The 13,696-nt window shown below is 30.4% G+C and overlaps 3 protein-coding genes across 3 annotated transcripts in view; 1 reads left to right on the forward strand and 2 right to left on the reverse strand.

Annotated features, from left to right (window-relative positions):
• Window positions 1-112: 112 nt before the first annotated feature.
• On the forward strand, window positions 113-2,808 carry LOC108571823 (60 kDa SS-A/Ro ribonucleoprotein-like). Its single transcript, XM_017933964.1, has 8 exons — window positions 113-150; window positions 678-888; window positions 969-1,335; window positions 1,409-1,620; window positions 1,684-1,889; window positions 1,962-2,082; window positions 2,151-2,557; window positions 2,624-2,808. The coding sequence occupies exons 2-8, from the start codon at window positions 694-696 to the stop codon at window positions 2,754-2,756; spliced, it is 1,641 nt and encodes a 546-aa protein (XP_017789453.1). The 5' UTR covers window positions 113-150; window positions 678-693; the 3' UTR covers window positions 2,757-2,808.
• Window positions 2,809-6,807: 3,999 nt separating this feature from the next.
• Window positions 6,808-10,339, reverse strand: LOC108571839 (heat shock 70 kDa protein cognate 3). Its single transcript, XM_017933979.1, has 6 exons — window positions 10,254-10,339; window positions 9,527-9,673; window positions 9,022-9,442; window positions 8,572-8,937; window positions 8,091-8,494; window positions 6,808-8,012 (listed from the first exon to the last, which is right to left on the reverse strand). The coding sequence occupies exons 2-6, from the start codon at window positions 9,649-9,651 to the stop codon at window positions 7,358-7,360; spliced, it is 1,971 nt and encodes a 656-aa protein (XP_017789468.1). The 5' UTR covers window positions 9,652-9,673; window positions 10,254-10,339; the 3' UTR covers window positions 6,808-7,357.
• A 1,598-nt stretch (window positions 10,340-11,937) lies between these two features.
• Window positions 11,938-13,696, reverse strand: part of LOC108571737 (delta-aminolevulinic acid dehydratase) — a 3,744-nt gene continuing 1,985 nt past the window's right edge. The window contains exons 3-7 of the mRNA XM_017933850.1: window positions 13,339-13,450; window positions 12,887-13,034; window positions 12,607-12,826; window positions 12,309-12,541; window positions 11,938-12,225 (exon numbers count right to left, since the gene is read on the reverse strand). Of these exons, the coding sequence (XP_017789339.1) occupies window positions 11,938-12,225; window positions 12,309-12,541; window positions 12,607-12,826; window positions 12,887-13,034; window positions 13,339-13,450 (1,001 nt within the window). The remainder of the gene's footprint in view (window positions 12,226-12,308; window positions 12,542-12,606; window positions 12,827-12,886; window positions 13,035-13,338; window positions 13,451-13,696) is intronic.

The following is a 13,696-nucleotide window of genomic DNA, read 5'->3' on the forward strand; positions in this document are numbered from 1 at the left end:
TTTCTAGGGGTCAATGAGCTTTCGTGTTTTATACTTGACTGAAGATCTACACGGATCGCATAACAGCTTCCGTCAGTACGTTTTTGTACGTCACAAGACGTTGTTCTGTATGGTTGTGTTTTAAATTGTTGCTTTTACAATTAACACAAGGTAATCAGGATTGAATGTACATACTGACAATTGTGTCCATTAATAAAGTTTCTTATAACTGTATGAACATTGTAACTGTACAATTTATGAAGCCAAGCATGCACTATTATAATGGCATATCCCATATTTTCATGTTACCTTATCAGGTCATCCAGTGATACCTGTTACTATGTACCATTATACACTGTACATACATGAAATTTAACTTTTTATAAAATATTGTACATACTTGGTCCAGATTTAAGAGGAATATAAATTCATGGACACAAATGTATATAATTAAATGAAATTGTATGTACATTATTCTAAATAAAATTTTAAATACATTTTAGTATTGACTTTATAGTTAACAATTTTGACATTGTACAATTTCTTAAAACAATATTATTGATAATTGCATGCACTATACTTCTACATTTTTTAAATGAATAATTATTATATGACTAGAAGTATGACTAAATTTATACATTTCAATTATTGAAAAACAATTAGTATTTGTATAATGATTTATATATAATACTTTGTAGCATTGTATATTAAGAAATGGCGATGGATTTGGATCGAAATGATCCTGAGGTACGATTATCACAATTTCTATATGTTGGAAAAGAATATCCTGATTATCAACCTGGAAACTGGTTTGTTCATAATTACTTTTTGACTAAAAATGTCCCATCCATTGAAGAGTTAGCTGAGAATACAGACAAACAATTATTACCAATTCAGATTATTACAAAGGTAAAACATTATTATGAATAATAAAAACCACTGTATATACATTATCTAGATTGACGTTCTAAAATAATTGATATTTTCAGGCATTTGAAAGTAATCTTGTTCCACATCCAGAAACACTGGTATTTGCTCTAGCTGTTTGCTGTAGGCAAATGAAAAGTGAAAATTTACGTCAAGCAGCATATGCAGCCTTAAACAAAATTTGTGTATCTCCACAACATTTTATTTTATTTATAAAATTTGCTTCTCAAATAAGTAAACAAAAAGAACTTGATGCAACTGGTACTTCTAAACATGGATGGGGTCAAGGTTTAAGAAAAGCTGTAAATAATTGGTATTTATCAAAAACTCCAATGGAATTAGCAAAGTGTGTTACAAGGTATAAAGGCAGATATGGTTGGAAACATAAAGATATCATAAAATTGTCTCATCCTGTACCCAATAATTCTGGTATTTATTTTATTAAAATGCAATCATCACATAAATATTCATATTGTTAATTAAACAATATACTGTTAAATAGGAGGAGAATTGGTTCTTAAATACATAATGCGTGGTTTGGAAGAAATTAAAAAATTATATGGAGAAGATTCCACACTTACAGAAATTCTAGAATATATTGAACATGTTGAAGATTTTAAACACTGTACAGACGAAATTCGTGCAGCAGGTCTTTTGGAAATGTACAAATTAACATTAGATCATGTACCTGGCCACTTACTGAGATCTAAAGAGGTACAAAAAAATAAGAATTCTTTAAGGTATTTACTGTGATTCATAATTATGAATAATTTATAGGTTTGGAATGCATTAATACCATCAATGAACTTAGTTATGCTTTTGACCAATCTGCAAAGAATTCATAATCTTGAGTTATTGAAACCAAATTCACCAACAATTTCAAAAATAACAGATCAAATACTTAATGAAGAAACTATTGCCAGAGACAAAGTTCATCCAGCTTTAGTATTAGTTACAATAAGAGACTATGAAAATTCTGGAAAGTAAGTAACAATATTTAATAATGCATAGTCTTTTTTAAATTATGAATACTATTTAATATACAACTTTTTAAGGCCACTGACATATGAAAAAAGAAAGATTAAAGAACAGTTTGACAGACCATTGCCAGTTCCACCTAAACCAAATTCTAAAATCATTGATGCTCTCTATAAAATGTTGAATCTTTCATTTATTGTAAGTATCAATATTTTCGTGCAATATTCTTTTGTATTCACATACTAGTTAATATGTTTTATATTTAGCATATTCAACCCACTGGTTTACGTTACATGGTAACAATAAATATGAACAAAGTAATGATAGAAACACATACTTGGCGCAGTGGTAATGTGAATGGTGCAGAAGCAGGGTGCATGATTGCACTTGCACTTCTTCGAAGTGAGAAGAACGTCACCGTTGCAACGTTTAAGAACGTTGGAATTCATACTGTAAATATTGATAAAACGGCTTCTTTTGGTCAGGCTATGAGAAGATTACAACAAATGCCCGTTGGAAACGTAAATTTGGGTAAAGCAATGTCATGGGCTGCTCATCAGAACAATAAATACGATGTATTTATTAACATTGTAGATCAAATATTTGAAAAATCTGATACTTCTGAAGCAGCTCTTCAAGCATATAAAACAAAACTCAAACTTCCAGATACAAAGTAAGTGTTTCTTTAATTACTACATTAATGAAATAGTAATTAACACTATATATTATTTATTTTCAGATTAATAAATTGTGCTGTATGTTCTTCGTCAACCTATCGCAAGGAGAAGAGCGATAAAAGCATTTTGACAATTAATGGTTTTGACGCTAGTGTTCCTGTCGTTATACAGGCTTTTGCAAAATCTCTCTTTTAATTACTGCATGCATAGCAATTCTTTATTTGGCAAGCAGTACTAGCTGATGAATTACTACGCTTTCAAAATGACATTAACTTGATTCTTTAATGGATAAGTCTAAAATAATTTTTATGAGATTGTCAATTAAGAAATATTTCAAAATACTTAGATTACTACAATCAGACTTATAAAAAGTAGTTTTCGTTAATCTAAAAATGCTGCTAGTCTGATACTTATGCAGTAGTCAGACCATACAATAGTTAAACCATGTTCTATGAAGTATTTTAAAATTCGAACTAAAATCATTACGAATATGCAGTCTTTGCGTATTTAGATATTACAGAATCTGATATATAAGGCTCGAACATTTCTTTAATCGAATTTCAGCTATTAGAACAAAAGAGATTATTCTTATTAAATAATAATGTTCGTAATCTACAACATTTTATTCAGAGTTGACATTATATCGACATTACCAATTGACATTACGTAATTAGTGTAGTACAAAACCATACTTGTAAGGCGTTTGAATTTCTTCTCTTTTTATTTAAGTTTGGTGTGATGAAAGAAAATGATTTGGCACTTAATTATTATTCATTACTAACTTCTAAAATTATAATTAAATCATATTAATACTAACACATTAACATTACTAAATATTTACTGCATGTTTTTAGCGTTTAGGGTGAGCTGTGTAACGTTTGATGACAATTTTATTTGTCTTTAGTGAGTGGTCCAATGAATTGTGTAAATATTTGTTTAAATGAATTATACACTGATAAATGAATCAATAATTGACAAGTAAATAAATGTGATACATCTGTGATCAGCTATTTGATTAGATAAATGAAAACGTTTCAAACGCCATGGACCACTTTATATCATTTAGGAACAGGTACATGTTTATTAATTTATCGCTTTCTATTTGATAAAATTAGTTGCACAGCTAAAAAAATTAGGATAAGACTGCATATTAGATACGGAATAAGTATCTAAAATAATCTAAGGTGCATTTTTAACTAATGGTAAAAAGATACTTTTACTTTAATATTGCCTGCTTATTTCCACTGGTTGGCGGTAAAGCTTTCTATAATATCTTCAATAAGATGTATAGATATAATGTGAATTTTAAGATGATACATTTCGAAAACTGGTGCGCTTCTGGAAGTTCGAATAAGAATTTAAAGAGAAAAAAAAAAAAACAGAATGTTGAAAAATTTCCCACTGTGATATGCATTTAGCCCCAAAGAATATAGACTTACATTAGTATAATTTTACTGTTATATTTCATATTTGCCATATCCAAAGTAAATACGACAAATACTAAATACACTACTAATATAATACTGTGATACAAAGTACATTGTTATTGTTCAAACTAGGTGAAAAGATAAGTAAAAGTAAACCAGGGGCGCACCAAGAGTCTGCTTCATTTGTTGATTAGTATCCTATATCTATTAGCACATCAATTTTTGTTAAAAGAAAAAAAAGTACGACAGTATCCAGAGATACCTCTAATTCTATTTTGATCCTTGAATTACCCTCGGGAAGACCTTTGGTATCCAAAGTGAGAAGCAAGCTCTTCTTAAGATATATCGCTAAAAAGTACAGCGTGGATGAATTCTCAGGTCTCACAAACGTTTAAATTAAGTGCTTAAATATTCACGTGTTCTTTGCAGCCTGCTCGGGTAATTCATGGATCGATGACGACTGTACATTATTAATTTTAATACATATAATCCATAAAGTATAGCGTCGTTTTAGTTTCTCGTGCAAGAGAAAACATAATTTGAACGGAATCATGTTCGTGGTAAAGAAATTATCATTGTACCGGAGATTAATTTTCTCCGAATGAAATTCACCCTGTAATCTTTAATCTTAGTTGCGCGACGCCTTATAGAAATCTTGACGAATAAGTTATCAGAAATAATAGTATTTTTAGATAAATTTTTCCTAATCGAAGTTCACGGAGTTCTATAATGCGTTTAAAAAAGCAATTTATACATAATAAGCGGCTAGATTATGTCGTATCTTGAAGTGAATAAGGAGTGAGTTCTTTTCGTGAAACATTATGAAAATAGACAAAAGAATATTTTAATAGTCGCGCATCTAGTTAATATTTATTCATTAAGGGTATATAATAGAACGTATGCTACATCTATATTTGTAGCTTATATTCACGGATATCATATAAAGTAGCTTAATATACATGCTCTTATCCAACGATCGAAGAGAAATCTGTAACTCGGAAAATAATCTTTAATTATGTATTGTCACTGTTATTATAAAACTGCAAGTTTTTATTATGCGTTGCAATTAATCGACTTTAATTAACACAACAACGGTACTAAAACTTACAGCAATCAATACTCTTATATGGGAGCTATTAATCATGAAAAAAATATTTAAAGTTTTTAAGCATTTATGTATTTTGATTTGAACTTAAAATTTCAACGTTTAAATCAATTATTTCTTTTCGATCGTATTGTGTAAACTAGGCATGTTCATTGTCTAACATAAGAATACGTCCAAAATGTTAAAAAGAAGGAAAAAAAAAAATATGAAGATGTAAGAACAGCAAAGGCCACTTAAAAAAAGAAAAACATGTACACCTTCGCTCTTGTCTAAAAATCCACTGATTTCAGGCTGTGCTGCTCTGTTTAACTGAAATGCTAAAAACAATATGTTGAATGTGTTCATACTAGTTAAAAAGAAAAAAAATAATATTTACCATAAGAAGAAAAAAAGGGGGAAACAAAAAATTCCACATTTCATAATGAATAAATGATGTAATGGAAGTCAAGGTACACCGTGTACACAAAGTGTTACGTTACCTTGACTGCGTTACATATGTATTTCTAATCCAAACGTGAAAAATTAGCTTCCTTGTCAATAATGATCTTTCGATATTCTGATCTGAGACACGTTTAATTTCTACCAGGAAGCACAAATCATTTATTTTATAAATGTGTATTCACATAAATATTTTACACATAATCAGCATATGTGATGATCAAAGTCTCAGAGTACACATAAGTGTAATAATAACAATATGTTCCTTAGGATTAATGAGATTTAAAAAAGGAAAAAAATTATTATAGTTGTATTTTTAGTGCACTATCCTTCGATAATCCGCGAGAAAAATGCTCAACGTCCATCATTTACAAATCTTTTAAAATAATGTGAAAAAAAAAAAGGTTAAATGTTTACATACGAGAAAAAAAAGAAAATACCTAGTTTATATTCTGAATACATTAACGGATTGACGATGAAACTGTGCTAATTATGCTTACGAAAATTGAATATCTCATTCACGACTCTCACGGAATGCCTACTTTTCGGCCTTACTCTTTTATAAAAGAACAAAGGAAAAAGTACTCTAAACATGCGTTTTAATATGTATAGGTATCGGATATTTATTCATTTCCATAGTAATATCCGTTGCATTCGTAAATAGAACAAAGAAAAATCGAGAATGTGCAATGGTATGTTTTTATGCTAATCAGTTATATAAGGGAAATATGCCGTCTTTTATTTTGTGTGATTGCGTTCGTCAATAGAGAATAGTATTACTACTTTTTAATCCTGTTTCTAACGTGGTTACTTTTGTAAATTGTATAACTGAAATCTGCGCTATGAAGAAAAAACACGGTCATACAAAATTAACCGCAAAAGATTCCAGTATAGAAAATGATTGTTACGGGATTCCGATGTTATTTTTGTACCTAAGTGATCTAAATGATCTGTGCGATATAAAAAATGTATTTATTGACTGGATCGCTTCGAGCAAACAAAAATATCAGAAAGTTATACGAACGAGTACGTTATATTACTATTATTATGTTTGTTAATATTATATTTCGATAAAATAGGTACAGTAGGCATTTAAAACTATAGAGAATTAATCCTGTCTATAAATTTTGAACTGTTTTTGTTATAAAATCGAACCACTTCGTCAAATAAAATTTGTTCCAAATCCATTCACGAAACATGTTCTTCTTTCAATCAAATATCCAATGTATTCGTAAATCAAAGAAATGTTTTTATTTGAGTGCAACTATGCTTATGGTTTACTGAAAAAATGTTTATTTCCGTGATATACATGAGAAGTCCATTCACACAGAACAGCTATATTGTACATAGTACGATATAGTTTTTCTACAGGCAGTAATAGGCGCAAGTCATACACACTTGCACAATCATTCTAATTCGCACGCACACACTGTAAAATCTGTAACGCGAATTACAACAACTGCTTATTCGATTACACGTAATGGAACATACAAAATAATTAATTAAAATAAATTAACGCGCAGAATCTTATCTGAAAACTAGAGAAGCTACTTCCAGTAACAAAATTCATTTCATTAGGTGTACCTTTCTTTATCGAGAAGATCCAGATGACTGTTATATGACAAATACACTACAGAGCAATACACAGAGTAAATCTCACAACAGTGTATTGTTTAGTTCCGATGAAACTTAGTGAATAACGAACGTTCGTCGATCAGTCTTTTATACTCGACGTATCAACGACGTATTAATCTCTGCAGCATTTGCATGAGACTGTGTTAATTCAGTCTAAATTAGGACGAATATAAGTACTGATCATATTTTAGTTAAAGCTCGTCCTTCAAATCATCATCTTCTCCACCAGTCGGTGGAACTCCACCACCTCCACCCTGATACAATTTTGCAATGATGGGTTGAACAATATCGGTAAGCTCTTTCTTTTGCTGTTTGTATTCTTCTGGATCAGTATCCGGGTGCTCTTCTAACCATTTAATCTTTTCTTCGATAGCTTCCTCCATTTTAGCCTTATCTGAATCGCTAACTTTTGAGCCAAGTTTCTCTTTATCGGCCAGTTGATTCTTCAAAGAGTACGCATACGATTCGAGTTCGTTACGTGCTTCTACTCGTTCTTTTAGTTTCTTATCGTCGTCTGCGAATTTCTCAGCGTCCTTTATCATTCTTTCAATGTCATCGGGAGCAAGCCGATTCTGATCATTGGTGATAACAATTTTTTCACGATTTCCAGTCCCTTTGTCTTCAGCAGATACTTGAAGAATACCGTTAGCATCGATCTCGAAGGTAACTTCAATTTGTGGTATTCCTCGAGGTGCTGGTGGAATACCAGTGAGGTCGAATTTACCAAGAATATGGTTATCTTTTGTCATTGGACGTTCACCTTCATATACTTGAATGGTTACAGTATGTTGGTTGTCCGACGCTGTGGAAAAGATTTGCGACTTTTTTGTTGGAATTACAGTGTTCCTGTAAACAAAACCAAATGTATGATTTATTTGAACAAATGATTCTAATATAAGTAAGAGCCCAGAAACACTTGCTTACCTTGGAATAAGCTTAGTCATCACACCTCCAACAGTTTCAATGCCCATAGTAAGTGGGTTAACATCTAAAAGTACAATGGCATCTGTGTCTTGCTCTCCAGAAAGTACACCTGCCTGTACAGCAGCACCATATGCAACAGCTTCATCAGGGTTTATCCCCCGAGACGGTTCTTTACCGCCAAAGAATTCCTTAACTAATTGTTGAACTTTCGGAATCCTAGTAGATCCTCCAACAAGTACAATTTCATGTACATCTTTTTTGTTCATGTCAGAATCTTCTAGAACTTTTTGTACAGGCTTTAAGGTACTACGGAAAAGATCCATATTCAACTCTTCAAATTTGGCACGTGTTAATGTCTCAGAGAAGTCTTCACCTTCAAAGAAAGACTCAATTTCGATCCTCACCTATAAAAAAACAAAAATACGTTAATTAACACTAAATCCTTTTCACATAAAACATGTATCAAAAATATAAAACATACTTGGTGGCTAACGCTGAGAGCCCTCTTAGCTTTCTCAACTTCGCGACGTAATTTTTGTAAAGCTCTGCTATCTTTACGAATATCCTTGCCCTTCTTTTTCTTATATAGTTTCATGAAATGGTCCATTACACGTTGATCGAAGTCTTCACCACCCAAATGAGTGTTACCGTTTGTTGCCACAACTTCAAATACTCCATTATCAATGGTCAGTAAACTAACATCAAAAGTACCACCACCCAAATCAAAGACCAACACATTCTTTTCTCCATCTTTTTTATCCAAACCATAAGCAATTGCAGCAGCTGTTGGTTCATTAATTATTCTCATAACAACAAGTCCAGAAATAGTGCCTGCATCTTTGGTAGCCTGCACAAAGATGAAAAATTTATTAATAAATGTTCTCACAATTAAATGGTAGTTATTTTATAAAACTATATATCTCATATTTACTTGTCTTTGTGCATCATTGAAATAAGCTGGTACAGTGACAACAGCATGAGTAACTTTTTTTCCTAAATATGCTTCTGCTGTTTCCTTCATTTTACCAAGTACCATAGCAGAGATTTCTTCAGGTGCAAATACTTTTTCTTCTCCATTAAGCACCATTTTTATATGCGGTTTGCTATTTTTTTCAATTACTTTAAATGGAAAGAACTTAATATCACGCTGCACATCAGGGTCTGACCACTCTCTACCAATTAATCTTTTGGCATCAAAAACTGTATTTTCTGGATTTGTAGTCAATTGATTCTTTGCAGCATCCCCAATTAAACGTTCACCATCAACGGTGAATGCTACATATGAAGGTGTAATTCTATTTCCTTGATCATTGGCTATAATTTCTGCTCTTCCATTTTTATAAACACCAACACTGAAATAATTCATCAGTTTTAGAAATTTTTATTTATTAACTACGTATATCTATTGGGACTATATGCCATTTTAATTTATTTACCAAGAATATGTTGTACCCAGATCAATTCCAATGACAGTTCCAATATCTGCCTTTGCTATTTCTTCCTTTGCAAAAGCAAAGGCCACTATCGAGCCTAGTAAAAGAAGAGCTCTAGCTCCCTTCATTTTTCTTCATATAAATACAGTCCTGAAAAGTAAATATACATTTATTGAAATTTCTTTAAATATTCAAGGTTTTTAATCCATAAAATTTGATATAATATGCTCAATTTTTTAGAAACGTTGCAAGCAATATGAGTTCCTCACATAGAAATTTCTAGTATCGACACAAAGTATCGAGAGTTATCATATAAAATTTATCAGAGTATTACATAAAATCTTAAATGATATAAAAACATAATATTGTTATTTGTAAAAGCGACTAACGAGAACAATAAATTACACATAAAGTATCTTTTATTTATAATCATTTAATTTCGACGAACATATTTCCGATACATATCGTAGGGCACAAAACACCTACATACAACGTATTCTTCTGGGTTATGATAAAAATCCACGACTGACATAAAAATTGCATTCAGTGCATTTTTCAGATCTTTAATGAAAGACAATTAACTTAAAAAAATATATAAATTACAGTCTCGCAGCAAGACGTGGCAAGTAGCTAAATATTCTGGATGTTCTATAAAGTTGTACGTATAATACTATTCTTAATTTATCGTTATTGATTTAACTAAGTAATTCTTTATTACTTTACTACTTACCAGATCAAATATTATATGTACACTCCTCTTTTTTCTAAGTAAAAACTTTAGTAATTTCAGTACAACTTCAACGAACAACAGGAACAACTAAGAATGACTGACTACAAACCAATCTCAGGACACAGATATAAACGAAGTGACTTCGTCGTGGCCTGCGTTGATTGGTTTCAGAGTATCCGTACCAAGGGAAAGGCGCACGCTAGTTGGATGAGCTACATACAGTTGGCTGCTATCGATAGGCCCACGTCACAAATATACCGTACTTCTGGAAATTTCGACTACTCTTACCATTGGAGGAATCAATGCTAAGGGAGAGTCATGTAACACGTGAAAATAATTTCGCCCACTTGTTGTCATTATCGCTTGTAACAAAATGTATACGGTTACTCACAAAGTTAAGTGTACACCTATCTTAGCAATGAATATTGGAGGAAAAATGAACACAAACACACATATTCAAAAGTAAAAATACAATATATATTTTATTCGTATATTATAGCAAGTAATCCGTAAAAAAGTTTTTAAATAAAACGAATCATTTAAATGTAATATAAATATAAATTATACAATAATATAATTTATAGAGTAAATATAATTTTACAATAACATTTCGCATTGAAATGTCAGTCTGTACTCTTTTATTTGCAATGTTTCTACTGTTGATGATTTACGATCCTCGATTGATGATTTACAGATAACAGATCGTGTTTTATTTTTGCTTGCTTAACAAATGAACTTTGAAAAATATTTCACGGGATTTCTTCTTCAATAGTACCAACATTTGACCAATACAAATCTGTATAATTTAAAAATCCCTACGTGTACGTTCAATTTTGTGTTACGAAAATAAATCTAATTTTACATTTTTATTAAATATAAACAAATGATTCGTTTTACTTAAAAACTTTTTCACAGATTATTTGCTGCAATATACGAATAAAATATACATATATTGTGTTTTTACTTTTGAATATGTGTGTTTGTATTCATCTTTCCGCCAATTTTCATTGCCAGCATAGGTGTATGCTCAATTTCGTGAAAAACTATATTTTTACATATACAAAAGCTATTATCGTATCCGTTTCTTATTGATTTATCGATTTAGTGATACCATATTTACCAAAATCTTATGTACTGTCTATAAATATGCATATATTCCTATAATTTTTGTTTTAATTTATTTAAAAGAAAAATATGACTTTTGTACTAAAAGTATTGTTAATTCATTAAAAAAATAATTATTCATTACGATTAATTTATTATCTACGGTAAAAAGCACGAAGAAAAAAGTTAGATCATTCTTTTTAAAAACCAATGATTTCGAATCCTATACTTCTGATGCAATATAATAGAATCTAACGGGATCTGCTTCCTGTTTCAGTTAAAAAGGTAAATCATTTCTCTTTATTTCATACTCCATTTTTATTGAATTTTTTATATATGTAATTTTTTATATCTCCACATAGTATATGTAAAATAATAAACAGAACAAGTGTACAAATATATTTGCTTTATTTACCACACAAACAGTACCATATTTTAACCATATATATATATATATACATTAGCATACATATATATATATGCTAATAATAATATATGCTAACAATATTGGTAATATTATTACTTGGGATAGATACACACACACTCACATATATCCCCAGTAACAATATTACTAATATTATTAGCATTTACTTTTTGGTTGCAACATATCTAAAATTAATGGTGTGAAATATGTTATAATGCAATCAGCTCCTGCTCTTCTCATTGATAAAAGAACTTCATTCAAAACATTCTTTAAATTTATTGCGCCATTTTGTGCACCATGATAAAGCATAGCATATTCTCCTGACACCTGATATACAAACATTGGATATTCTGGATGTGCATCTTTTGTCTGTCTAACAACATCCAAATAAGGTAAACCTGGTTTTACCATCAGCATATCAGCTCCTTCAGAAACATCCCTAGCCTTTAAAGAAAAGTATTAAAAAGAAAAAATATATTTATTCCAGAAAGTAGCAGTTCAAGAAATAAAACAAGAATAATACTAACAGCTGCTCTAGCTGCTAATCCATTACTTCCTGGAGGTAATTGATAACATTTTCTATCTCCAAACTTAGGTGCAGACTGTGAAGCATCTCTAAAAGGTCCATAGAATCCTGATGCAAATTTCACAGCATAAGACAAAACTGCAACTTTATTTACCAATCCAGTTTCTATTAATTTCTTTTTTATTGCTCCTATTCTTCCATCCATCATATCAGATGGGGCCACAATTTGAGCTCCTTTATAAAAAAAATGAAAAACATTTATTGCTAATATCATACATTTAAAATAAGGATAATCTTACCAACTTTTGCATATGCAAGAGCAACTTCTGAAATTCGTTCAATGCTAGCTTTATTATTTATGCTTCCATCTTCATTTAAAATTCCACAATGCCCATGAATGGTATAAGGGCATAAACAAACATCACATGCTATTAATAAGTTTGGAAACCATTGTCTTATCAATGGTACAGTTTGAATAATAGGATTTTGTACACTGTCTGCATTGCTTCCAATGTGATCCTATTAAAAAGACAATGATTGAAAGAAATTATTGTTAAATTTTCATTAAAAATAATTTACCTTTTTCAAGTGTTTTGATACTCCAAATAATAATATTGATTGTAATCCTTTTGATACCAGTGGTTGTAGCAGTTTTCGCACATGATTAATGCCATAGCGAAAAACACCTGGCATGCTAGCAATTGCTTCTTTAGCATCTTGTTCATCTCTGGAAACATATACTTTTCATTGTAAGAGATGTTATATAAATTCTTAATTGAATGCTAAATTTGTTTCTTCATTTGTAAAAATTTTAAAGAATTACATTCTTTGAAGATGATATATTACTTTTATGATCTGTTCAACTATTATGTAACATAAAAAATTATTTGTTAAAATATCAAGTTAATGTAACCGTTTCTTGCACTTTATTTATTGGTTAAAAATAAAACCAAGTATACTTCGTTACTTATTGCCATGTCTAGATATATGAATAAAAATAATTAAAGCGGCAAATTATGAATTCTACTTACGAGATAAAAATTGGATACATAAGATTATTAACTGTTATTTCCACATTTGGAGACTGCCATTGTCGTAAAACAGGATGAAAAATACCACTGTGAAGATTATGTTTTGCATCTACTGTATTTATCATGTTAAATAAATACTATATTCTTTATGTGTTCAGTTCAGTCTTTTCCTTTGTCACTATTTCTTCCGCTTAATTAGCCTATACCTTGACTTTTTTATTGCCAACTTGGCCAATATCCGGGCATGCTGGTATCCTGTATTTGTATCTTTCTTAAAGTCACTTTCTATTAATTTTTATCCACAAAAAATCAGTAAATAATAACTTGAATAACTGAACAATAGCTTATTATTAAACAT

This window comes from Habropoda laboriosa, unplaced genomic scaffold (genome assembly GCF_001263275.1).
Source record: "Habropoda laboriosa isolate 0110345459 unplaced genomic scaffold, ASM126327v1 scaffold99, whole genome shotgun sequence".
Lineage (NCBI taxonomy): Eukaryota > Metazoa > Arthropoda > Insecta > Hymenoptera > Apidae > Habropoda > Habropoda laboriosa.